This window comes from Gadus macrocephalus, chromosome 14 (genome assembly GCF_031168955.1).
Source record: "Gadus macrocephalus chromosome 14, ASM3116895v1".
NCBI lineage: Eukaryota > Metazoa > Chordata > Actinopteri > Gadiformes > Gadidae > Gadus > Gadus macrocephalus.
Genome location: NC_082395.1, coordinates 16,043,903 through 16,069,859, shown reverse-complemented (window position 1 = coordinate 16,069,859; position 25,957 = coordinate 16,043,903). Strand labels below are relative to the sequence as shown.

General features: G+C 44.8%; 1 protein-coding gene across 2 annotated transcripts in view; it reads left to right on the top strand.

Annotated features, from left to right (window-relative positions):
• The window catches only part of LOC132471595 (semaphorin-4B-like), a 44,990-nt gene extending 19,402 nt beyond the window's left edge, over window positions 1-25,588 (top strand). For both annotated transcript variants that reach the window (XM_060070767.1, XM_060070766.1), the window contains exons 3-15: window positions 9,857-10,017; window positions 10,135-10,197; window positions 10,547-10,645; window positions 12,538-12,649; window positions 13,745-13,861; window positions 14,430-14,587; window positions 18,341-18,522; window positions 19,095-19,245; window positions 19,431-19,641; window positions 19,980-20,095; window positions 20,488-20,645; window positions 22,163-22,257; window positions 22,886-25,588. In XM_060070767.1, coding sequence (XP_059926750.1) covers window positions 9,857-10,017; window positions 10,135-10,197; window positions 10,547-10,645; window positions 12,538-12,649; window positions 13,745-13,861; window positions 14,430-14,587; window positions 18,341-18,522; window positions 19,095-19,245; window positions 19,431-19,641; window positions 19,980-20,095; window positions 20,488-20,645; window positions 22,163-22,257; window positions 22,886-23,661 — 2,399 coding nt within the window. In that variant the 3' untranslated portion in view covers window positions 23,662-25,588. The remainder of the gene's footprint in view (window positions 1-9,856; window positions 10,018-10,134; window positions 10,198-10,546; window positions 10,646-12,537; window positions 12,650-13,744; window positions 13,862-14,429; window positions 14,588-18,340; window positions 18,523-19,094; window positions 19,246-19,430; window positions 19,642-19,979; window positions 20,096-20,487; window positions 20,646-22,162; window positions 22,258-22,885) is intronic.
• Window positions 25,589-25,957: the final 369 nt, after the last annotated feature.

Below are 25,957 nucleotides of genomic sequence, written 5' to 3'. Positions count from 1 at the left end.
TCATATTTTCTTTTCTCGGACAGTCTGAATATTTGTTATGCGTTATTGGCCGTTAGGGTTTAGCAACGATTTGGTGGGGGTTTCTGTGTACTATGATATAACTTGCAAGGAAAACACGTATCTTTATTCTAGTTTTCCAGATAATTACATTCACAACACAGCCCTTGATATAGGGCAGAACACACAGCTCCTTAAAGCGTACACATTTGCATGGATTTGAAAATGGCGAAAGCAAATTGCGTATAGCCTACCTCTTCATGTGCTTAATAATTCAAAACGCTGGGCACAAAGCAACCCGTATGAATGCCAATAATCCACTTGCTGTTCATGACAACAATTCGATTTATTAACCTCCATGGTCTTACGGTTGTCGTGTACCATTGCATGTAGATATGGCTTGTGGTTTCAATGGAGTATTTTAGTTCAAGTTTCTGGCATGAAACGGTGTCTGTTTTGAACCCAAAGGAAATCCATTTGGGTTGGAGAGACACTATGACTCTCCCTGGCAAATTGAATTAAATCGCACATTGAAATAAAAATAGAAAAGATTACATTATGCTTTTAGTTGAGGTTACATTTTTTTGCAGTAAGTGAGTTAGCCATTGTCCATTTCAGTGTGTACCATTGTCCAGTAATGGTAATGAAGTCCTTACAGACACATAATTGCTTGTCAGAAAATTCAGATAATTGGATTCTATACCAATGTCTGATCTCTTTCTCCAGGACCAAATGAAAATAAGAACATGCAGCTCATGTATTTTGTTCCGCCCTGACCAAATTGATTCAAGGCATAACTGGATATTCCCTTTTTAGTATTTGTATGGGTCTAGCTAAGGTTTTAGTCCGTAATTGATTGATTGCATACTGAACGTTGATAAATATTGACAAAACGCGCTGAATGGCGATGGCTGTTTGTTAACGGGAGAGATGGATCATCGATTAGTGCCAGACTTCATTCCGGGACACCTCAACTTGTTGAATGTTTTAACCACTGCTGTTGATGCCCAACAGCCCCACAAGCCTCTGCCTGCCTGAGTGTCTATTCCTCACCGGTTCGTTAAATTGGCAGTGGTACGGTAGACGAATACCCACGTTGCTGCATCCTAAGTGGTGGCTCTTCCAGGGGGATTACAGAGGCGAGGGCAGGCCATGCGAGCCGTGACAGTCCGTGGCGTAGTCGTGGCCTGTCTCCACTTGTACACCCACAAACTCCCCTTTTGACATAAAGACTGGGAGGCTCTTGTTTTTCCTCACCTCTCAACCGGCACAACGAGTGCGGTGATTTTTCTCGGCCGCACGATAACATTAATCACAGCCCGGGAACAGCCCCTGCAAATCCTACTCTTTGTCTTGTCGTTTCAAAGGAAAGAATGAAGACGCGCCAGTTTGCCACAAAGCAGTTTGTCAGAATGTTGTTGTGGGCTTGTCGTTTGCCTCGCTTTCCTTTCCTTGCTATACAATATTGATCCATCACTCAAAAAGAAATTGGTTTATATGAGCGCCTGTCAATGGCGCTGCCTTTCTCCACAATGAAGTCTGGAGACATAATTATTTAACTAAATATAGCGATTAGTTAACTTAATAATTTAATTTAAATATGACAAGACTAGTCATCAAACCATTTTCACTTACACACATACCCAGACTGGATCTGTAGTCTCACATATTGTGTCACTCATTGGCAATCATACATAAGCGTACATGCATACTCTGATATACACTCATACTCTACTACATAATACATACATACTCTTACTTTTGCATATACTCATATATTACCTACATACTCTTGCATACTACTGCATAATACTACAGACGTACTATGACATACTGCGCATACGCTCTTCATTCATAATATATTTTGTAGAGCAGAACATACAGCTGTTTCGGCATAATATGTGAAGCTTTCAGAATCCATATTTAGAGTTGCATTGTCTCCCAGAAAAGAGAGAGGAGGGGTGCTGTAGTTTTTTCCCTGAAATGTTGCCCTTTTTTTTATTTATTTTTATTGAAATCCCTTCAACCTTGTCCTATCTTTTCCTGTCTCCTTGTTTATCTCCTAACTAGCATGCTAATCTGGCACGTGTCCCGAGAGGAGAGTGAGTTGTCGTGTCTGTCTGCTTTCCATTATTTCCCCTTGTGAGGATAGCGGCCCCGACCCAAAGGCATCATGGGAGTTGGAGTGCCAGGCTAATAAAACAGGCAGACGGCATGCAGCATGCCATTCTGCAGCTCTTAAGATAAATGAGAAAATGTGTAAATTCTGGTAAAGTGGTTGTAATCCATAGGATGATTGTTTGTACAACCCCCCCCCCCCCAAAAAAAGAAAACGGAGATGAAGCTGTGAAGTTTTGATAATTTTGCATGACATTCCACATCAGATATATGAATTCAAGCATGTTTGTCCAGGGAACTTTGGGATTTGAGTTACCGTTATTGTGACCAGAACAAATAATTGTTCCACACATGGATCAATGATCGTTCATACGGTATATTGATGGAGACTACCTGGTCAACAAGCAAGATATATTACTCTGGGTTTTGGGTGGAGTTCATTGCTTTTTTGTCTCTATACCTTGCACTGGTAAAGTGAGACAAAACAGTGCATGAAACTTTATTTTAATGCTTTTATAATAATGTACTGCAGGTACATATTTCAAAAAGGGACAGCTAGGGTACAAAATTCCACAAACAATAACGCAACATATTTTCAACCACTCGCACACAGGAAATCCAGTCTGCACGGTTCTACTCACAAAAAAACTGAAAACCTGCAATGAATGTTCCCAGTATTAAAACCAAAGCGTTTTAATTAACCTCAGGTTGAGGCATTGTAGGCTTTGCGTGCGCGGTCTAAATGCCCACCACTCAGCATGTCTGGTTCTTTCTCTCACATGTGTATAAACCCAGGGACCGCAGCAGCAGGGCTTGCAGCTACAAAGAGGGGGGCCGTCGCAGAGTTGGGGGGTGGGGTTGTGGGAGGGGATGTCGCTCCCGGACACCGCTCATGTTTCATCAGTATTGGGGGTGGGGGGGGGGGCCCCCCCCACACTGATCCGTCAGGACCACTGATGCAGAAAGACAATTGGCCAGTGGTTTCAGGGAGAGCAGGGATGTGACTGACGCGCGGCAGCACACAGCATGCTTACGGCAGAGAAATTGGGTTTAATTACAGAGCTTGGCCTCCTCCACCTCTTCCTTCGACCGCTTGGCTCCTCCTCCTCCTCCTCCTCCTCCTCCTCCTCCTCCTCCTCCTCCTCCTCCTCCTCCTCCTCCTCCTCCTCCTCCTCCTCCTCCTCCTCCTCCTCCACAGACATACCGCGTCTGTAGGCACTCTTCATCAAGAAACGTTTGATTGGAGGAAATTGGCAAGCAGCCAGGAAACGTCTGAGTTTCTGTGACACAGTGTGACACAGTAGAAATGTAAACAAAAAAATACAAAAATATTACAATTTGTAGCTTGTTTTTCTTTTTGGGTCGAAACAACAATTCTGCGGTTTTTCTGTATGTTACAAAGTACAGTGCAGAGTTGGCAGCTGTGGTATAGGGTTAGCTAGACTCTGTGTTTTGGCATTTAGTGCCAAACACATACACAGCCTTCTATTACAGCACCGTAGCACAACAGCCTCAAAGTAATTATTTACAGTACTCAGTCCTCTACAACCAATTCATAAATCTTTAGGTGGGCCTTATTTTTTAGCTAAAAGCTATCCACTTAGCTACACCGGATGACGCAGCACTTCAGCCCGAAGCTTCCCAACACAGCCTCGACAACACGCCACAGCTCTCTAAACTCTGCATACTGCGTGGTTTATGGTGAATAATAATGACTAGCTGGGAGATATTTATGATAAGTGGCTTAAGTTGGGCTTTAAATGATGAAGACCCCTATGTATGAGGTTTATTTATACTGCAATGCTCAACAGATGTGGTTAAGGAAATGGAAAGGGAAAGGCTCATGAACATATCGATTGATCATCCATTCCATCTTCTGTGTGTGTGCGTGTGTGTGTGTGTGTGTGTGTGTGTGTGTGAAACTGAGTCTGTATGTTGTTGGATACGAGTTCAACACTAGCAGTGCAGTTGTTAGAAAACAACAATCCATATTCCAACAGGTTAGATAAGAAGAAAAGAGATTTCCTGTTTGATTTGTGTGTGGTTCTTTTAAGCAGAAGCGTGTCTCTTAGCGACAGACTCATGCGTTGTCTACTCGTTGAAACCCTTACTGTGAACACTTACTGTAAACACTTATACAGCCCCCCGTCTGCTGTATAGAACTAAAAACGAAAAAAAAAAAATTTCGACGAATGGATCACCAATGTAGTGTGCTCAGTTTTCCGTTAGTCTTGTTGGTTTTGTTCCATGGACACAAAAATACATTTTCCTTAGTTCAGAGAACTCCTCTCTAGAGCTTAATCTTGAATTCCTTAAACGCGGTTGTACAGACTGTCATATCATGGTTTATCTTGAAGCAAAGTCAAAGTTGTTGTTTTTTTTCATACAGAAAACGGTATGTGAGTAAGTTAATTACAATGTCAAATATTCTAGTTTTTCCAGTGTCCTTAAATATCCTTTTGGAGTCGCTTTTGGCCCGCAGTCCCTGCTTTTAAAAAATGGGAGATAAGTGTGTGTTGTCATTGGAACTGGATGCCGGCATTCAACCTCTTCTCCTAATCTGAGAGAGGGGAGATGGAAGCCCAGAAAACAAACCTGACAGGCACAGACAAGTCGGTTATGTGGGTGGAGAAATTGTACCACCTCTCAATTGTTCTCCCTCACTTACTCTCTCTCTCTTTCTCTCACAGTGTGTGGTATGGCATTAAAGGAGAGGTATGGTGCTCAGTGTGTGGTGTGTGTGTGTGTCTGACCAGAGCCTGACACCCCAGAGCTGATAATTACAGCCCTGCTGGACCACTCACTATACTCTCCCTGCTCTAATTGTCTGTGTCTGTGTACATTCATCTATGACTATTATTTTATATATAATTACTCCAAGCCGCACAACCCTTAGACTGCAGACACTGGGCTCAGGGGCCGTCAACCTGCTGTGGTTATCTGCCAGCTGCAGCTTCTCAAACAGTCCTGAGCCTCATGCAAACACCTCCTCTCTCCCTGCAAACAATAGCAATCAACACAGCATGCATCAAGAAAGACGCACACAAACATACACAGCTGCAGAGGTTAGGCTGCAACATTACCTTCCTTTACACACACACCAACACACACACACCAACACACACACACACACACACACACACACACACACACACACACACACACACACACACACACACACACACACACACACACACACACACACACACACACACACACACACACACACACACACACACACACACACGTACGTTAAGGTGTTATGGTCCATTCATAAGGGCCCAGGGTGACAGATACTCTTGGTTCAGCTGAGATGCTGCTGGCTGTCCATGCTATGTATCCAGTCTGCTGCTACCCATCTCCCTCTGTCTCTCTCTGGGGTTTCTGAAAACTGAGCTTGCATGTAGTGATGGCTGAGATTAATGAGGTAGTCTTAAGATGAATGAGGGGAATACCCAAACCCCTGTTTCTATCTCACCTCTTCTTCATTCCAACAAAGTAAAAAAATAAATGCATCTGCTAACTAACATTGAACATGGTCAACCTATATATTTTTTGGTCCCAGAATGGCATTGCAACATTTCCTGTTACCTGGCGTTAAGCCCCAGTTGGAGATGCCCCCCCCCCTTCTCCAACTGGTGCTTCACGCCAGAACCTTGGGTGGGGTTCATTTATTTTACTCAATATCTGTAATTCATAGTAGAGCAAAGAACATGGAATAGCCTTTAGGTGTTTCCATGCATTATGATACTTACTATTGGAATGCTTCGGTCACGAAAGCCGAAAATCCTCCTGAAGACGGACCAATATGAGGAGGAGCAGCCGGCACCCATTCAACAAATGAAGAAGAAATGGTAGAAATGGTTGACTTTACTTGCACAAACAAGCACATTTCTTTTCATAGCTAAATGACACTGTGACACTGAATTATCCGTCGGCATACCCAAACCTTTCCCAAAGGGCTGATGTTATTGCAACTTTGACGTGACTCTTCTTGTGAAGAGAGTATTTTTTAATACCTCTTCAACCTCACCACTCGTCACTCTCTCCCATCTTCTTCACTGCTCCTCTCCCTCAACTCTTGCCAGTTCCCCTCAACTCTTCTCTTCCCTGTTCTTTCATTTCTCATTTCCTTTCCTATTCACCACTCCTCTTTTTCTTCCCTCCTTTTCTCTTAAACCTTACCTATCTTCTTTCCCCCTTTTTTCCCCCTCCACCCTCGGCTCCAAGGCTGCTCATGGCTATAGCCCCTCCCCCGGGCCCCCAATGTCTTGTGACTCTTCTCGTGTTGCCTTAGTAAATCTGGGCCATGTTAATGGGTAATTCGTCTGCCACACAGCTCAACGACGACCAATCAATTCCACACACTGACCCCAGCCTGCCCGCCCTTGGCCTACTCCTCTGAACACACACTCCGAGAGTTGGCCACTGCACCACCCCTACGCTTGTCGTGCAACTCCTGAATGCATTATCAACTCCTAGGGAAATCTTAGCCGGTTCAAACTCCCTGCTGAATGAGCATGTAGAAGAGACACAAGCGTACATAAGCATACGCAGGTAGACACACAACCTCTGTGTTCATATTGTGAATTTAGACTTTCATTTAGAGACGTAGCTTTTTTAAAAGACAATGGCCTAGAAAGTATTTTTTAATACCTCTTCAACCTTTGTTTGATTCGAGTACCTATCTCGCAGTCAACATACGGTTAATAAATGGGAATGAATATAAATATTGTTCTAACTTATACCTTGGTCCATTTGTATGCCGCATTGTATTCAAATGTTGGCAATGGCATTCAAATGGAGGGGACCCTCGCAATGATGTCTCTGGTTTTTATGCTCTGAATGATGCTAATCCAGTACAAATTTGTATGAATGGAAATTATTAGAATATCACAACAAATACCTCGGTGTGTGCTTAAATTCTTTAGCGGTTGACGCTAAATGGTTTGCCTTATCGAACAGACAGATCACTACAGTGGACAAGGAACTCTGATTACTGTGGGAAAAACACAAGGCTATCAACCCGCAGCATCAACAGAAATAACAACCAACAGCTTCATGTATGTTTAAGGCAGGAGTAATCGTTTCCGTTTCTACACTCATTGTTTGGACAAGGACCTTACACATTCAATCGGGATCAGAATTAGCCAAAACAAACTCAAGCCCAACCCTTACCGTTAACCAGTCCAACCGACCATGTGAGGTCATTTGAGCGGTAGCAGCAAGCAACACAAGATGTCAGATGACCATCTGAAATGGTGACGGGGCCATATGGAGGGTGCATCTGATGCGATGGCGAGGCCCAGTGTGGGGGGTTGAGGCACCGCCAGTTGATTAAACAGGAGGCGGATGAATGAATGTGGAGCCGGGCTGTTAAATGGCTCTGCTGGCCTGTGATGGACGCTGCCTCCCGATGGATGCCCCGCGTTCTAGCTAACGTCTGGCATAAGACGCACAACACCGTTTACACAGCTGCGCGGTCTCTGGTGTTGAACGTTGCATTATTAGTATTTAACGCTCTGTTTTACATTTTGAGCAGAGGATACTTAAACACCTGCCGGACGAGTGCTTGGATACCTCATCCAAAGTTTCCCAGCTGCCTCATCCGTCTCCCGGGATATCGTTCTCCTTAACCCTTCCCCTAATGAACTCAAACTGATCCCTGACTAAAGTTCTGTGCTTGGCTGCTTCTTTTATTCTATTGTTCAGACGGTGGTCCCTGTGATATATGTGTCAGGACTTTAATGGGCTGAGGGAAGGCAGGGTCTTCCTCTGAGGTTGCCGTGAATGGCATGGACCCAGGGGAGTAGTGGCACAGGGACTATGATACGACTCCCTGCTGGGAGACGAGATGGCGCTGATTTTCTGTGCCAAGTGCACGATCCACCGGGACAAAGAGGTGCTGTCTATATGAGCTTCATTACAGAGGGACGCTCTCTTTTGTTCTGCATTCACTTCTCATCAGGAAATTGGAAATGATTCCTGCGATAGAAAGACGTGCAAATAAGTAGCCAACTTGTTTTGCTTTTGAAGGACCCTCGAGTATCAATGACAACGAGAAGACTGTTAATTAAAAAGACTCTTCCCCCCCCCTTCCTCCCTCTTGGATGATCTTTCTGTTTTTGTGTCCATTTCTCCAGTGATTCCAGATGTCATGCTGAAACTGAAAGAGCTTTGTTGATGTGGAAAGGGTCTGGTGATTAGATGTTGGACAAGATGTGTCTCATACAGCTGGGTTTGGTCTTGCAGAGCATTGAGATAGCCGTCTGCCAAAGTGCCTTGAGTTTGTAGAGGGACAGTTTGTTTGAGAGCATGTTGGATCGTTTAACTGTTGGGTAGTAAACATTAATTGCAGTTTACTGCGGCTATTTGGGATGCGATCCAATTCCCTACCTGGGGTGCCAATGAGTGCCAATAATTTATTTTTGGGTTAAGGTCAGAGCTGGATGCAAGTCTCTGGCGTCATGCAGCAGCAGAGCTTTAAATTGTTTTTATAGGCACAAATATTAATGTTTACAAGCTCCGATATGAGCCAGGAGTCGTATTTAGTCAGGCAAATGGAGTCCATGCCCCAAGTGGTTCTCAAGAGTGTGCTGGAAGTTTGGAAGAGTAGTCGTTAGGTAAACATTTACAGAGATATCATGACACACAGAGGGCATGGTAATCTCTAGCTATACAAATATTTGGTTGCATATATGATGTGTATTCTGTCTTCTTTATCCCTTGAATATGCAGACGCCTCGATGATATATATGAGAGGGGGGGGTACTTTTTATCTGGAGCTGATCAATCTTTTTCAAAAGATTGTCCTTATTGTTCTCATTTGTTTGTTTTTTTGCTTATTTTCCTATCTTTTTTTGTATTTAGCAAGATGCAGATTTCTGTGACATGAGATTTCAATTTGTTGACTTTATGCAAGGAAAACTGTTAAGGACATCAGACAATTTATCAGCATTACAAACAAATGCCTGCCATGATTGGTGGTTAGTGAGGTCCCCCCTTCACTTTAGGCGTCTTTGAGTGTTATTAATTATTATTATTCTTCATGTTTAACCTCTGTTTTCCTTTTATTCCTAGTCTGTTTTACATAGTTTTGAATGATGACTATATGCTCTGTAAGGTGACCTTGGGTGTCTTGAAAGGCGCCTCTAAATTAAATGTATTATTATTATTATTATTATGATTCATGATAGCCTTTGCCTAAACATTTTATGAAATTATTTCTATATTAAGACTTTCAGGAAGGCTCATATAAATGTAACAAGGGTTTCCACAATGATGAAGGGACTAGGACGTTAAGAACGGCAATCTTCAATAAAGACATGTTACCCTAAGATCTATAAATTGTGAATACATTTACATATTTAATGAATACAATTGAAATATGGTTCCCTAGCGTGTTTGTGTAATGAAAGGATTAAGCCACAAACCTTATCAACTAATTCAAGAAACAAAATGATAACATTATATTTTCAAAGACGGATATATTTTTGTTAAACATTCAAGGCCACTTGTTAGTTCCCCTCTGGCTCATGTAACATGAATAAACCCCAGGCCTTAAACTTGGCCATATATATTTTGAAGGTGACCAATGTCTCCTCTCATGTGGACCATCATTCTCACAGGATGTGACATGTGGAGTCAAACCCTGTCTGACCCGGCTCTCCGGTCATATTTGGTGCAGGTTGACGTATAATCCGAAACCCTGTGTTTTCCTTATTTTTTTCCCTATTGCCAGATGCGAAGGAGAGATCTGCCAAGAGATTCTCTGTGGACGGTGTCTCGAACTACACCTCTCTGCTGCTCAGCAAGGAGGACGACATGCTTTATGTCGGAGCCAGGGAAGCTCTGTTTGCCCTCAGCCTCTCAGATATCAGCAAGAACAAGCTGCAGAAGAACGTAAGTGACAAGAAATAAAGACAATCCAAATCAAGTTATTTAGCTTTAGAACATATTGACTAAATGCCAGTTTGCCAACTCGTTTGGAGTAATATTAACCTCCTTGTGGTCATTCAGATGACATGGGGCACTCCTGTCGGAAAAAGGGAGGAATGCAGCTTTAAGGGCAAGAACCTGGAGGTAAGCGGCTCCAATATAGCGGTCTGTCTTGACGCGCCGGTGACGGAGCTTTAGCAACAGGATTTACTCATTGGGTCACAAATGGGTGACTCATTTGGGAGTTGTACTTTTATTTTGTAACAATGCATTGCTTTTCTCACTTGTCGTCATACCGGCGGCCAAATCCCTTGGAGACTAAGCTTGGTTATCAATGGCATTGTATTGCACTACCCGTGTACCATAGTGCTTGTATAGAGGCAAGATTACGCGGCGATTGTGCTATTATTGGATCTGTTCTCAACAGGGTTTCGGTTCCGTCATGTCTTTGTAACATATTAATTTTCGTGACCTCCTGTTCTCTTTTACCCAGACCGATTGCTTCAATTACATCAAGATTCTGCTGCGACTGAACAGCACACACCTCTATGTGTGTGGAACCTACGCCTTCAGTCCCATCTGTGCCTACATAGTAAGCAATGGTTTCTCTATCCCAGCAAGAGCCCCACGATCTACTGCTCTCTCAATCCCTTTTCGGAAATGTCTAGTCTTTTATTTGTGTTATTAAGGAAGATGTACTTATTCTTTCCACTGTGGCAGTAGAGGACCCATGTTGTTTGCCCGTGAGTGGGGTTATCGTGCAGAGTTAGTGAAGTATGACAGGGCAACAGGAGGTAGGATGTGTGTAGACAAGCTGTGTGGTTGCCCCCCCAGGACTGGGCAGCATGAAGACCCAGGGGGTCCTCGTCTGCCGGTATACAGAATCGGTGCACTAGGGGTTGGTTATAATCAGTAGCCAAACAGGACATTGATTTCTGTAGAGAATAGGGAGTCTAAAATGGTTGTATGAAAGAATAGCAAAATAGTTTCAAAACATTTTTCGTCACTTCTGAAGAACGCTACTGGACGAAGGGTCCTTATCTTGGATTCCTGGCGCTTCTTTGGTAGTTAGTCTTAACTGTTTTATTCTGCACGTTACAGCGTTGTCAGACACTGTGGCTGTCCTTCCAATTCCGCTCCTTTTTTTACAAAAAAGCATGGATGCAAAAAATCAAATAAAAAATAAGAGTGCTAAGAATAATGCAATTTTAAATCAGGTCTTTACAAACATTATAAAATGTATTTATGTACTGGATTTATATTGAACATATTGGGTTTATATATGAAGAGAGTTATAAGGTGATTTGTTTAAAGGAGACATATTATGGTGTTTTCTCATCACGTAAACATAGTATTTGAGTTCCAGAAAACTTGTTTTTGAAGCTGTTTGCTGGAAATAGATTTTAGGAAAAAAAATCTCGCCTACCACTACAACGCCTCTGTTTACGTCCCTTCAGAATGTGCTGTTTCCGGATGTTTGTAGCTTTAATGCAAATGAGCTGCTGCCCATTGACCAATGAACTGTCAGACTGAACCACAGCATGGAGGAGAAGGGATTGTTGCCATTTGCGGACTCCTGGAACTCTATATCTATATAATATAATAAAATATAATAATAATGATATTATATATGGGTATTCATATAGTATGATATCTAATATCAAGGCCAAAAGTTTTGTGCGCCTCGGATGATATTATGAATCATAAAGACTGTCTGACGTCTCTGGTACTTAAAGACTCGTAGTGGGGTTATCTCGGCCATGGTTGAGAAGAATTGGGGGAAAGGAACTTTGGCCTTGACTCTCTGAAGTCCATGAACCGTGACATGGAGGAGAAAGGGATTGTACTCCGGGAGCCGAGCTGCCGGACTGCCGGAGTACAATCCCTTCGTCCTCCATGTCTCCTCCTCCGGACTGCCACCGAAGCTTCGGCAGCAGCTCCGGCGGGGGGAGCTCGGCGGCAGTCCGGCCTGTACTCCCGGTGCTGAGCTGCCGGGCTGCCTCCGAGTACCCCCCGCCGCAGCTGCTCGTCCTCTGGTCCACAAAATCTTAGCTATGCTCTGATTGGAGGGGAGGGGGGAAGTGGGAGGTAATATTAAACTGTGCCCCACTGCCCCCTTCCTACGTAGAAGGGGGCACCGAAACTGACTTGCCGTTTGCTAACAGTAGGCGGGATACTTTACTCAGTCAAAAAATCATGTACAGACCTTTCTCAAAGTTTTTCATACGTTTGGGATAACCAGAGACCCAAAACAACACCCCAAATCCCAGGAAAAGTGTTGTTTTCATAATATGACCCCTTTAATTTATTAGATTACTATAGGAAGGACTGTGATTATGTAATTATTGAATGTAACCGCTCATTAAAAGAACAAGGCTTCCAATGAACCAAGGGTTGCAGAGTTTCTGGTCAGCGACTGTCGTCCTCGTGTACCTGGGGGTTAATTGGACCGGGCCTAAGGGAGATGGCTTTCCCCCCCTATAGAACACGTCTACGTTCTCCCTGGAGAGAGACGACTCTGGCGAGGTTCTGATGGAGGACGGACGCAGCCGCTGCCCCTTCAACCCAGAATACAAATCCACCGCCATCATAGTGGGTGAGTACTGAGCACCAAGCAGCACCCTCTACTGTCGCGTCAAGGACGCGCCAGCAGGTGTCTTCTTTCCAGGGAACAGGCCGCTGGCTGAAACCCAAACTAACGGTTCTGTCCGAGAAGCTGCTTGGTCAGTGACTCCACAGCTAGACGGGATTCACCTGTTTTTAAGTGTTGGCTGACCTTTTTGCCTGAATCTGTGTTTCGTACTTTCTACGTCCGCTTCTCCGCAAGGGACCGCTTGTTCGGTGTGGCGCAATAGTCTTCATTCGCTTATGTCCGCTAAGCCCACGCAGACTCCTGTGCGGACCACCGCTCGCAGTCCAACATGTGTGAACACGCGGACTGCTTGCATCGCATACACAGATTTCTGCACATAGACAGTGCTCCGGTTGTACGTGCTCTGGATAACAAGATGGATACAATGTTTTGAACAGAGTAGTGGAAGTGATCCACTGTTACCCACACAATATAATTTTTCCATTAAACATTATAGAGACGGCCAAATGGCGAGAAATCACCCAACAGCGCTTGAATTTTATGGAGCTTGGCAAACAACGTTATGGTGCATTGTCGCCGCCAACTGGCATGAAGTTCGGATTGGGACACATGCATAGGTGGAACGCCAGACCGGAGCGGACCCTCAATTTTGCAATAAATGGGGCTGTGTGGGCCTCTGCGTGACCAGTACACAATCGAAGCTCAGTATTTGATGCGGAACGCAGAAAGCATGTCTGAAGCTTAAGAGTTTATTTTGTGCCTTTTTAAAATGGCAAGTACTGTAGTGAAGGATTTTCAACACAGTCTACTACAAGCTGTAGAGTGTAGACCATCCCCCAGTTCCAGACATTCGAATGATCGCAATACATTTGTCAACAATGGAGAAACACTGACTGACAGATCTTAAAAAGACGGACAGACCTCATCTCCTTCTTACAAAAAAGATACCCAAAAAATGTGATTAATGATCGATCTAGTACTAGGATCTGAAGCCCAACTATATTATGTGGTTTGGTTCATTGACATAAAATAATCCATGATTTCACCCACAGACTGACTCAAGTCAATTGTGTTTTCTTCATTTTTTTCTCCCCTCAGATGGAGAACTTTATGCAGGTACCGTGAGCAACTTCCAGGGAAACGAACCCGTCATCTACAAGAGCCTGGGGCACGGCACAGCCTTGAAGACGGAGAACTCCCTAAACTGGCTGCAAGGTGAAATCAATTTGGCCTTCAGATGGCCAACTGTTTCTATGTTTTATGATATCTTGGCTCCCTCTCCCTCAACGGACAAGATGAGATCGGAATCACAGTGGTCATTATTGAGCCGCAATCTCTAATGTATGCAAGGTTGAAGAGCAAAGACGAGCGCCCTGCTAGATTGCGAGGGCTGGCCGTCATCAGTCACGGTACATCAAAACAGGCTGTGAGGATGGTACTGGTTTAGCTTGAGCCAACTGCACTTTCCTTACAATTAGGCTCCTCTTTCGTCTTTTGATGTCGAGGTAATTCATGCGTGCTTCTGTCATTGAAGCATCAGAACTCCATTATATGCAGGATGTCTGCAATAACGCTTTTTTCCCGACTTTGTTGTTAGTTTAGTTTGTCCTCTTGGTAAAACATACCGTAATACGTTCTCCAAGTCATCCTGCCTTGGATTCAGTGGGCCATTTCCAGTCACAGCTCTTCATACAAAAACCCCAAAGCAACAAAAGACATTAATCACGGCATTTGTCACGCTATTAAAACAGTTTTTGGATTTATTTTCGTTTGGTTTCGCTAGATCCGGTGTTCGTGGGCTCGGCGTACATCGAAGAGAGTCAGCCCACGGGCAACCCAGTGGGGGACGACGACAAGGTTTACTTCTTCTTCAGCGAGGCGGGGAAGGAATTTGACTTCTTCGACAACACCATTGTGTCGCGGATTGCTCGCGTGTGTAAGGTAAGACACGCGAAGGCACCCTCCGTCAGCGTACGGTCAAACACAGCTTAAAGGGATTACACGTGCGCTTCGTTGTGTAGCGACATGCCCTGCCTGTGGGAATAGGCCAGGTCTCTGCATGCACCTTATTTTCTTGCAATGTTTTGTTTATGTTGTGTGAGAGTGGGAGTAGATGGAAAACATTTTCATGTTTTCTCTACTGGAATCCACCTCCGCCGCTGCTCACCATATTTCCATCCTCCTATTCCTTCCCTCCCTCTCTCCCATCCTCTCTCTCTCTCTCCCCCTCCCTCGTACCATCCCCTCCCTCGATTCTTCCCCCTCCTACGATCCCCTCCCTCGTCTCGTCCCGTCCTTCTCTTCTGCGATATCGTCTCCGCCTCTCCTTCCGTCTCCCTCCCGATGTCAGCTGCACTCGTCCGTCCCTCCAGCTCTCTCTCTCTCTCTCTCTCTCTCTCTCTCTCTCTCTCGGTCGCCCTCCCTCTATCTCTCCCTGCCCCTCTCACTCTTCATATTTTTCTTCCAGCTCTTTGAGCTTTGCAGCCGGTATTAGTATTCAAGGGGGCTTCACACCCGCAATATGAAATGCTTTCTCCCCTCTACTCTACTACAGTATTACTGCCTGCTTTTGTTGCCAGAGAGGATCCAAGCAAAACCCCGGCACACGCATAAAAACTGAAACTCAAAACAGTTCCAAACTGTGTTGGTTCACGTCATCCCTCCCCAATCCGCAAAGCGTTTATCGAGGTAACTCAACCCCCGATAATCAGAATCCAAAATACATTTCTCCCTGGCATCGGATCGATTAAACCGGCCATCAAAGCCTGCTCTGCGTTGCGTTCTTCAGACCCGCCAGTGCGTAACGGGGTGTTGGTGGAAGCGGTAATGGGGGTAATCGCCAGGGGACAGCGTGTAATCTCAAGTGACAGCCTAATGACTTGAATCCCTCCGCTGGGCATTTCACACTCACCGCCACCGTCGCCACCGCGACACCGTCACCAGCCCAGCAAGCAGCCGCTCCTGGAGACTATATGTGGAGATGATTGACAGAGGACCCCCCACACACACCCCAACTCTCCTTCAGTCAATGGCACCCGCTGTGTGGAACTGTGCAGTGAAAAGATGAGAATTGCTCTACAGAAACTCTTTATTTCTCTGGAATGCTGCTGAGGCCTCCTCCTCCTCCTCCTCCACCTTCTTCTTCTCCTCCTACTCAGCTCAGGTCCTTTCAGTTGCCATTCAAAGACGGTATGGTTGCAGTCGCAGGTGGTGCATTCTTTGCTGTGCTGCGGACAGGCCGTAGATTTAAACCACATGCTCTTGGTTTTTTATATACAAAATAATGAAATCTAATGAAAGAAAATTCATTTTGTAATGTTATTTCAGAAGAGGATTTGTTGGTGGGATAATATTATATAAGAAATAATCAAAGGCTTTACTAATTCTAGCTCTTCTTAATTCGGTGATTCATCGAAGCAATTCAAAGGATCCTAAACGCTGCATCGATGTCATTTCAGGCCAATTTTGCAGGGCTGTTACTGTTTGTTTCTTGCCACAGTGTGCTCATCTCGCATGCTATCAAACGTAGGTCAGCGTGAGAGATCAGAGAGGAGCTCATGCCCCGTTTACACCTTCTGCAAAGTTACTTCTGCACATGTAGACCAACAGTACAATTTGGGTTTAAGTTTGTGCCAAAGGCCTATCTTTAACAGGTTCAGTGTCCTTGGGTCAGAAACCGGAGGATGGAAATGCGTTGAGTAAAGATGAAACCTCGAAATAGGTATAGGGCTCAAACGCATTATATATAAATAAAACATTGGCCGAGTTTAGTCTTCGCCTGTGTTAGATGGTTGTTTTGATCACGTTTGCCAGGTCGGCTCCTTTAAACACCAGTTGTTTTCATCTCCTCCTGTCTGTGACTCAACCAGGCTCCCAGGTCTCCGTTGTTTATTCAGGTGTGTGCTTGGAGGGGCCCGGGGATAGCACGCAGCTCTTGAGCAAAATGTGGCCTCACTGTTTTTCTGCCTTTTTCTGTTAGACTATTCAGCATGAGCTGACGGCACAGCAGAAATATCTGAAGCTGAGGAGTCTGAAATGTAAACAGTGCATTACATTAGCCATTGGTATAGTGCAGTAGATAAGCCTACAGGGCAGTAGCTCCTCGTACAGTGCAACAGCCTACAGTGAAGGACATTATCTTACAGTGTGTTTGCCCAGTGCATTAGAACATTAAATTGGAGCATGCTTTGTAACAGAGCTACATGGGGAAGGGTCCTTGAGGTTTCAAAGAGTGTGCACTTGTAGCAGGCTAGCTGCTAGCATGGCAACAATAGCTAGGGACTGCTGAGAGGGCAAGAATGTGGAGTCCTCGTTATGTGGAGCGGCTTCTGCGGCAGCCTGTTAATTGGCTCTCAGGCCTTGCATTAGTCCCACATGGCTTCGCCCCACTGCAGAGAAACATGCCTGCTACTTTCCAATGTCGTCCAAGAAGGAGGAAGTCTGCGTGGGATAGCTTTTAACATTTGATTATCTCCTCAAGGCGCAAGTCTTCGTGCGGTTTGGCTGATGGTGGGAGTAGCCCTGAGCTTCTGTGGTTAGGAACTGAGGTGTGTCTCTGTGCACCAGCCAAACCGTCTAAGGGAGGGGCAGGAGCCTATTGTTGCAGTCCTTCGTACTCCTTCCCTCTAGCTGGCAGCTTTTTTTTTTACATAGGAAGAGTACCTTTGCTGTTTTTGTTTACCAGATCTATTCTAATGGCAATGTCTTTTTTAAAACCACTTTTGCACACAGCTTGAAGTGACTTAAAGCTGCAATTATTAGATAATTGTTACGTGTCAGGGGGAAAAAGGGCTATTGCATGCTAATGTATCGTTTAGACGGGATCGGGGAGGGGGATGAGGGGCATTTCTTCCAAAGTCAGTATTAAAGTGGTGATCTAGTAGCTTGGATGGCCCTAGAGCACTAGGCTAATAATTCAAATCCATGGGAAGTAGTTGGATTGATGCACATTGATGCCATTCCTCAAAAGCTGAATGGTGGTAATGGCCACACTTGTACACCCTGCCACAACCCTTTACTCTTATGTTTTGAACAGGAGGCGAGGCACACGAGGACTCTAATATTACCATTAAATCAAAGACCTTTGTGCTTGGACGATTCATGTTTGAACATGCTGCTATGCGTACAGTGAAGGAAATGTGTACTTGCTTGACAACATCATGAAATGCCCACACACAAATGGAAAATGAGTAAGAGGCTCACGTTGAACCCTCTGACACAAGTTCTCCCCTGAAGGGAACCAGTAATGATTGATGCTATTCAGATTAGATATTAGCAAAATTATAAAGAATTGGATAAACGCTAGCTGGATAGGGGACTGGAATACCAAATCTGCAGTATGTTCCCCAACCCAGCTAGTGTTTAGAACCAAGATGGCTGATAGGTGAATAAGGTCCTAGTGCTTCAGGGAGAAGATATTTTACAAGTTGTTAGCAGGGAGGTCACGAGGTCACATGGTGGTTAACAAGCTGGTGTTTGCTGTGTGTGCGTAACGGTGACATGAGATTGTGTTGGTGTCTGTCTTGTGGACAAGCGCAGGCTAGAGTTTGAAATGGCTAGTCTCAGCTCTCTCACTCTCAGCTCTCGTTTGACCTCAATGCACCATGTGGTACGAACAATTCATGGTCAATCGATTATATCTTATACCAGTGCTTCTAGCCACTTGCCTCATCGTGTGCTCATCCTCTCCTGCAGGGGGACAAGGGAGGCGAGCGGGTGCTCCAGAAGAAGTGGACCACCTTCCTCAAAGCCCAGCTCCTGTGCTCCCTGCCCGACGACGGCTTCCCCTTCAACATCATCCAGGACATGTTCGTCCTGAAGCCAATGGGGGACGGCTGGGAGAACACCGTTTTCTACGGGGTCTTCACCTCCCAGTGGTGAGTCCAGGACCGGCTCCCTCTCATAGTTCCTCCTTTACGTTCTGTTACTTATTCTATGTGCTTATTATCTACTTGATATATGACGGTACTGCTTCATTATGTCTGCACCTTTTTGTTTTTTTTGCGGAAACATCAACCGTTTATGTAAAGAATAATATCGGGAGAGTCGGAGTGTTCACTTCATTGTAACTTTCTGTGCGTTTCTACTTTGAATCAAAGCTCCTACTACAAAATGACTAAATTGTAAAAGAAGTACAAACTGAAGCCCAAACGACAAGAGTACCATGTAATATATAACTGATGTTTTGCGAAGGACTACCTGTGTATGTTAATCGGGTGATGTCTCCAGGTAAAAGGAGTACCCTGTATGTGAATAATGTGACAGATGATATGGTTTCTGCAGGTATAAAGGTGTACCTGGACATGTGAATAATGTGATGTATATTGTGATCCCTCCAGTATAAAGGTGTACCTGTGTATTTGAATAATGATGTGTATCTGGATCTCTCCAGTTATAATAGTGCACCTTTTATATGTGGATAATGTGATGTATATTGTGATCTCCACAGGTATAAAGGGGCATCGGGGAGTTCTGCAGTCTGTGCGTTCACCATGGCCCAGGTGGAGCGGGCGTTCAGCGGTCGCTACCGCGAGGTCAACCGGGAGAGCCAGCAGTGGTACACCTACAACCACCCCCTCCCAGAGCCGCGTCCCGGGGCGGTAAGCCCTGCCCCAGCCCCTCTAAACACACCCCATGCCCTGATAAGGGGGCATGAGAACCCTTAAAGTCACAAGTGCAGGGCTGCATGTGCCGTTCATAACAGTTACAACCCCAGTGTTCACCCGACTGCACCACTTAACCACCTCCAAGTGCCAATTGAACCGTCTGCTCCTCGGCCCCCCAGTGCGTGACCAGCCGCGCCAGGCAGGCCGGGATCCAGTCGTCCCTGCACATGCCCGACAAGGTGCTCAACTTCGTCAAGGACCACTTCCTCATGGACAGCGTGATCCGCAGCCCGCCACTGCTGCTCAAGCGCAACGTGCGCTACACACAGATCGCTGTGCACAAGATCCAGGGCATGGAGCGGGCCTATGACGTCCTCTTCATTGGAACAGGTAGTCCAAGAGTCTTCATCTGAGCCCCCACCATCTTCATCATCATCTTTTCACTTGCCTCTGGTTTCATGTCTTATGTTTCTAAACGCACTGCAGTTAGAAACAAACTTTCCTGACCATAAAGTAACAGTAGTGTGATAATCAAATGCTGCATTAGTAAATAGTACTTGCAAATATCTTAGGAATTAGTGAGATACAACACATTAAGTGTGTGTGTGTGTGTGTGTGTGTGTGTGTGTGTGTGTGTGTGTGTGTGTGTGTGTGTGTGTGTGTGTGTGTGTGTGTGTGTGTGTGTGTGTGTGTGTGTGTGTGTGTGTGTGTGTGTGTGTGTGTGTCAGACGATGGCAAGCTTCACAAGGCGATCAACACCAACGACCGGATGCACATCATCGAGGAGATGACCCTGTTCGCCACGCCACAGCCAGTCCAGCACATAGAGCTGGACCCCCAGAGGGTGAGACGCCCTCATCCCTTCAGCCCACCTATATTACACTATATTTTTTCCATCACATAGACTGCTGTGTCATACTAAAGTCTCCTGTTTTATGGTTCTGCTTTGTTATAATATATAATTGTTGTTATTATGATATATCGTCTCCATTCCTCTGGTACTGTATATCGTTATATATTACTGTATATAATTATTACCATTATAATATTATATGATGTACTAAGTGTCATGTCCCCTGGCTCTGCTTTATTATGCTATATTAAACTATGATATTATGATTATGACATGATATATTGAGTCTCCTGTCCTCTGGCTCTGCTTTATTAACCTATATTAAACTCTAATTTTATTATCATGACGTGCTATATTAAGTCTCCGGTCTCATGCCTCTGCAGGGACTGTTGTTTGTGTCGTCGTACTCCGGGTTGGTGGAGGTCCCGGTGGCTAACTGCACCAACTACGCCAGCTGTGGGGAATGTGTCCTCTCCAGGGACCCCTACTGTGCCTGGACAGGCCGGCTGTGTCGCGACGTCAGGATGGCGCCGCCCGACAGGTGAGCTCACCGACCAATCATGGCCCACAACCGGTGGACACAAGCCCATCAGTGGTGTATTGTCATGGGTGAACTGTGATGAACCATTCCTTACTCCAAGTAAATCAATGAATTGAATTGCAAACCAATGCAAAAATGATAGTGTAAACTTGATGATACACAAACGGGTCGATATCTTGAAAGCCCATTGTAAAATGTTGACCATTGACCCCTCTATTGAAAGGTCAGGGTGAATAGAGTCAAATGACCCCTAGCCAAACCATTGCACTTGCACTATATGGCCACTAGATGGCGACAAAGAAAGGGTGTTCTTATTGAATGCAATTTTCCATTTCCCCTGAAATCCTCTCTTAGCTAATTGATTGTGAATACCATGTTTAGTTGCAAAATGGTAATAAGAGACTGGACTTTACGTTTATGGTTGTTCTTATGTGATCAAACAAAACTTTGATGACAAAAGCAACAAAGGTAAGACATATGTTTGGTTGTAAAAAGAAAAAGGGACGTTTGCTCTTGATTGTTCTTTGCTTCTAGTTCGGGACCTTTTTGGCAGAAAGTGATTTGGATTGAATTGTTGGAATCAGTAGAGTCAGATTTGTGTTCACACAATAACATGTAGAAGATCGCTATTGATGTGCATGTGCACAGTATTGAAACCATTTTTTGTTACATGCTTCTTATTTTGTTAGGGGTTGGTGTTGTCCCCCTTTAGTTTAGTTAACAATGGTTTCGATAGAATAAAAGTTGACAATCTAATCTTTTTAGATGTGTGTCACATGACTGCTCTCTCATGGGATTAAATGCCTTAATACGTCTTGGCAATGGGGAGGTGGGGGGCATTTCAGGATTAAGCATGCACTCATCTCTGAGAAGTTCTCAGCCGCTGTTTTTTTTATAAAATTATATAAGCCACCTCATAGCTGACATGCCTGTCTGTACTATACGGAAATCCTGGTGCTTTGGGTATACGGCGATTACCTGCCTATCACGTGGACTACACTGCTTGAGCGAATCACAGCAAAGATAGAGGGATGAGTAAAAAAAAGCAAGAGTACATTATGACTTATAGGAGGAGGATGTCCTCAGAATAACTAACAGCAAATCATTTCACTTTCTTTTAGCTATTACTATGTTTTCACCATTTCAATTCAATGCTTTTTTTTTTATTCATCAGGACAAAACACATTCAGGCTCACAGCATTGGGAATGACTGAGTCATACTTCTATTTTGTCTGTGTGTGTGTGTGTGTGTGTGTGTGTGTGCCTTCACCCATAATGTACAAAATACAACTACAAAGCACACACAAACCGCACAAACACCCGAAAGCTCTGTGTACTGTCATCTGCTTTGATCGGTTAAATTGAAATAAACAGGGGGGTTCTGTTATGTACAAGCTGTCTGTACTTAGAGGAGATTCAACTGAAAGGCTCCAGGGCGGTCATATGTTCCGGGAGGTTCCTCTCACTACAGCTGCAGTTAGGTTGACCCTCCTGGTGGTTTCTCTGTCCCGCCGCAGCCACTGGCAGCAGGACGTGGAGGAGGCGGACACCTCGGCCATCTGCAACAAGACTTCTCACACGCCCCGGTCCCCCTTTAAAGCACCAGCCTCCCGTGAGTTCACGACCGGTGACGAGTCATTTATATATTTCATGTTTGATTTTGATTCTTGAATTGATTCAGAGTTTGCAGTATTATATTTTTTACAGAAAAACTTCAAAAAAGTATTGCAAAAAACGTATACGCAACTGACCATTGAGAAACGCCAACTGTAACCCTATCTCAGTGACTTCTGTTGGAACTACTCTTTTTATAAATAGACTAAACAATCAAAAATCCTCTTTTGAAAACATATTTTATTGTACTAATTTTACGGCCATTATAATTGAGGACTGATGGGGCCCATAGGAGCCGTCAGGAGCTAAAGCAGAGTGTAGCCGCACTACCGTACAGAGCCTGGACGTTCAATCGATCAATTTAAGAAATAATCTCTATCCGCAGCTTTTGGTCACATGCTCACGTTACACAACGATGCACATGTATTACTTATCATCTCTGCAAAGTTGGAAGAAAAAGTACCAATCCGCTCAGATTTTTTTAACCAACATATTTGATTGATTATTTTAAGGTAAAATTCCGTATTCATTTGAGAACCATGTATTCCTTCCAGAGGTCTCTGCCTGCCAGCTCATTAATTGAAATATAATTGTGTTGTGTATTCATTTGATACCATTACCTCCAGGGGTCTCCGCCTGCCAGCTGATGACCATCCCCATGAACACGTTCAGAGTGCTGCCCTGCGTCCTGCGCTCCAACCTGGCGACCCGCCGGTGGCACTACAGCGCCAGCGCCAAAGAGTTCCTCTACGCCACGCCCGAGGGCCACCTGGTGGTGGTGGCGCAGCCCGACCGGACGGAGACCTACGAGTGCTGGTCCGAGGAGGAGGGCTTCCGGCAGCTGCTGGCCAATTACTGCGTGAGGGCGGAGCCCCGGCAGGAGAGCACCACGCTGGTCGGTCACTCGCGCACGCCGCACGTGGAGCGGGAGGAGAGTATCCTCATCCTGCCAGGCGAGTCGCGCTCCACGCAGTTCCACGCCAAGACCTACTGGAACGAGCTGATCGTGGTGTGCGCCCTGCTGGCCTTCTCCCTCCTGGTCTTCTCCTTGTTTGTGGCGTACCGGAACCGCGACCGCATGAAGTCCATGCTGAAGCAGGGCGAGTGCCCCAACATGCAGCAGAAGAAGCCCCGCATCGTGGGCAAGCCCACGGAGAGCCTGCCGCTGAACGGCAGCGCCATCCCCGTGTCCACCTCGGACCACAAGGGCTACCAGACGCTCAACGACAACTATATCTGCAGCACGCCAACCCACGAGTCCTCCCCCGACAACAGCAAGAGCTTCTCGGAGGCCTCGGACCGGAGGCCCCTCAACGTGAAGGAGAGCCACGTGGAGTACTCTCCCACCTGCCCGCGACCCAGAGTACGGCTGGGCTCAGAGATCAAGGACTCCATTGTGTGAGGGTGAGCTCGGAGGGGAACAGGAGCTGTGTGCCGTATCTCTGTCAGGGTGCAGGCAGCAGCCAGTGGGCGTGCAGAGGAAGCCCCTCCCGAGCCACAATGCATCTCATTCTTATTTGTGTGTGTCATCGTTGTTTCTTGATCACCACAGAGGTCATCTGCCCGCATCGTATCCGCGCCCAAGTTGGCAGTTCGGTCCTGCATCTTGGGAGCAGTGGGGACTGTTGCACAAACATGTCACAAACTGTTGTGATCTTGTTCTTACCAGGATGAATCATCCATCGAAAAAGAACACGTGCATATATACAAAAAAATATCCTAGACATCCTGACCAGGGGCCGATCTACACGGGCCAGAATGTCCATGCAAATGTTTCCCAGGAGTCGAGATCTGGGACAAGGTCGTTCACTTACACACAATGACGACGCAACGATGACAACTGATGATCTGTAGAATATCGGTTTCCCTTGTTCACTGAAGAGCTGTCGGATGCCACGAGGACAGACTTCTTTATCCTGTATGGATTTCAAATCAAAAGAATGACCAATCGGAAGAAAGACTAGAATTGCCACCAAAACGGTTAAGAAGTCCAAATCTGCAATAGGTACAATAAGTAACTTGATTAGTAATTTAACAAGAGATTCGACAAAGAGGCTCTGGTCTTCAGCTAAGTATTCATCTAGCCAAGTATTGATCAAAGAAGGCAATACGACTTTTGATATGCAAGTTAGGTTTGACCGGAACCCACTCCTTTCGGCGCAATCGGAAATGCATAGATTTGTTCTAATGGCGGAGACTAGTGATGCGCAAATAACAGATGGGGAGAGAATTCAACCGTCCCGAGTCAAGCCAAGAAGAGAGAGCGTTGCTCACTAGTCACCAAAATAATCTTGCACAATGTGCCAAAAATCTTGATTGTGTAATCCAAATGCAATAGTGCCATTATCACAAGCCCTTTCCATCGTATGCCTTATGTTAGCACTGATCACAGTCACGAGAAACGCATGTTGCTGGAGCAAACGTTGGTGCCCAAGAAACATCTAAAAACGTTAATAACATCAACTCAACAGGGATGACTCTCGTACCCATTGCTAGTGTAGGAACTAGACGTCTGGAGGACTTATTCTCTACTTTCCTTCTTTGCCCATGTGATACTGGGGGGAGAGCTTCGGCTATTTTGTGATCTAGTGAATTCACAAGTTAGTTAGTTGGTTAGCTATTTAGGGGGGTATAGCGTGCTACTCCAAGACCCAATGGACATGATATCAAAAATGAAGATTTCCCCTTTATACAAAATGATTTTCTCAAAGTTTTGACATTGGTCTTTTATTTCTTTCTTTTTTCTTTTTTTCTTTCTTACAAACTCTTGGCAACATAAACTGCAATGTGGAGGCCTAGACCTGTTTGGTCATACCCCAGCCCAGAGCAGTTAACGCCTCATTTGTGGTAGACACATATTCTGCTGCCACTAGGGCGTTGATTGGCCATGGTACAAGTGGAAGCACAAGGTTACTGGGGGGTGTCAAAAACATTCAGGTTGTTTGCACATTTCAATAAATATGAAAACAAGAAAGATCAGCAAAGCAGGTAAGTATTCTACAAGAACTGACTACTGATAGAAGAAAAATAGTGTTTGACTGATGCCGAGAATGAGGTTGAATTTTTTTTTTTTAATAAAATATATAATATGACAGGGACCATTGCCAACTTTTAAAACAAATTCCAATCCATAGTGCAGACTTGGTGTTTAGACTTTTTTTTTTCCAAAGATGTAGGAGATTGTATTTAAAGTGTTATGTAATTCTAAAGTTGACAGGTTTCAGAGGTCAATGCAAATGGCTTGTCTGCGTTCATGTTGTGGAATGTATCACCCATTCACTGTATTAGTCCAGTAAGCCCACCATATGTACTCCAAACATCATAAACAATCAATGTGTGTTTGATCACACCCTTGAAAATATGACAGCAAGCTACGTCTGCTCAATGTTTGACAAAGTAATTGCACAACAAGCATACTGCGGCGTCAGTCAGTGTTTCGTTTTGGATTTGCTTTCCTTCATTTGTTTTGTTTGTGTATATAACTGTAGGTAATATTGTGTGCGTTTTTAAGGGACCTTGTGCAAGATGTATTATAGAGGTAGTTTTACAATCTAGAAACGTGCACACTGCTGATTTATTTTATAGTGCCTCATTGCCTAACCCCAACATTAATTCCCCCACTTTTCAACATTTTACTTCAAGCTTGTCAAATTGGCAGTGAGATATATGATATCAAACATTGGATTTGGCCCAATAAC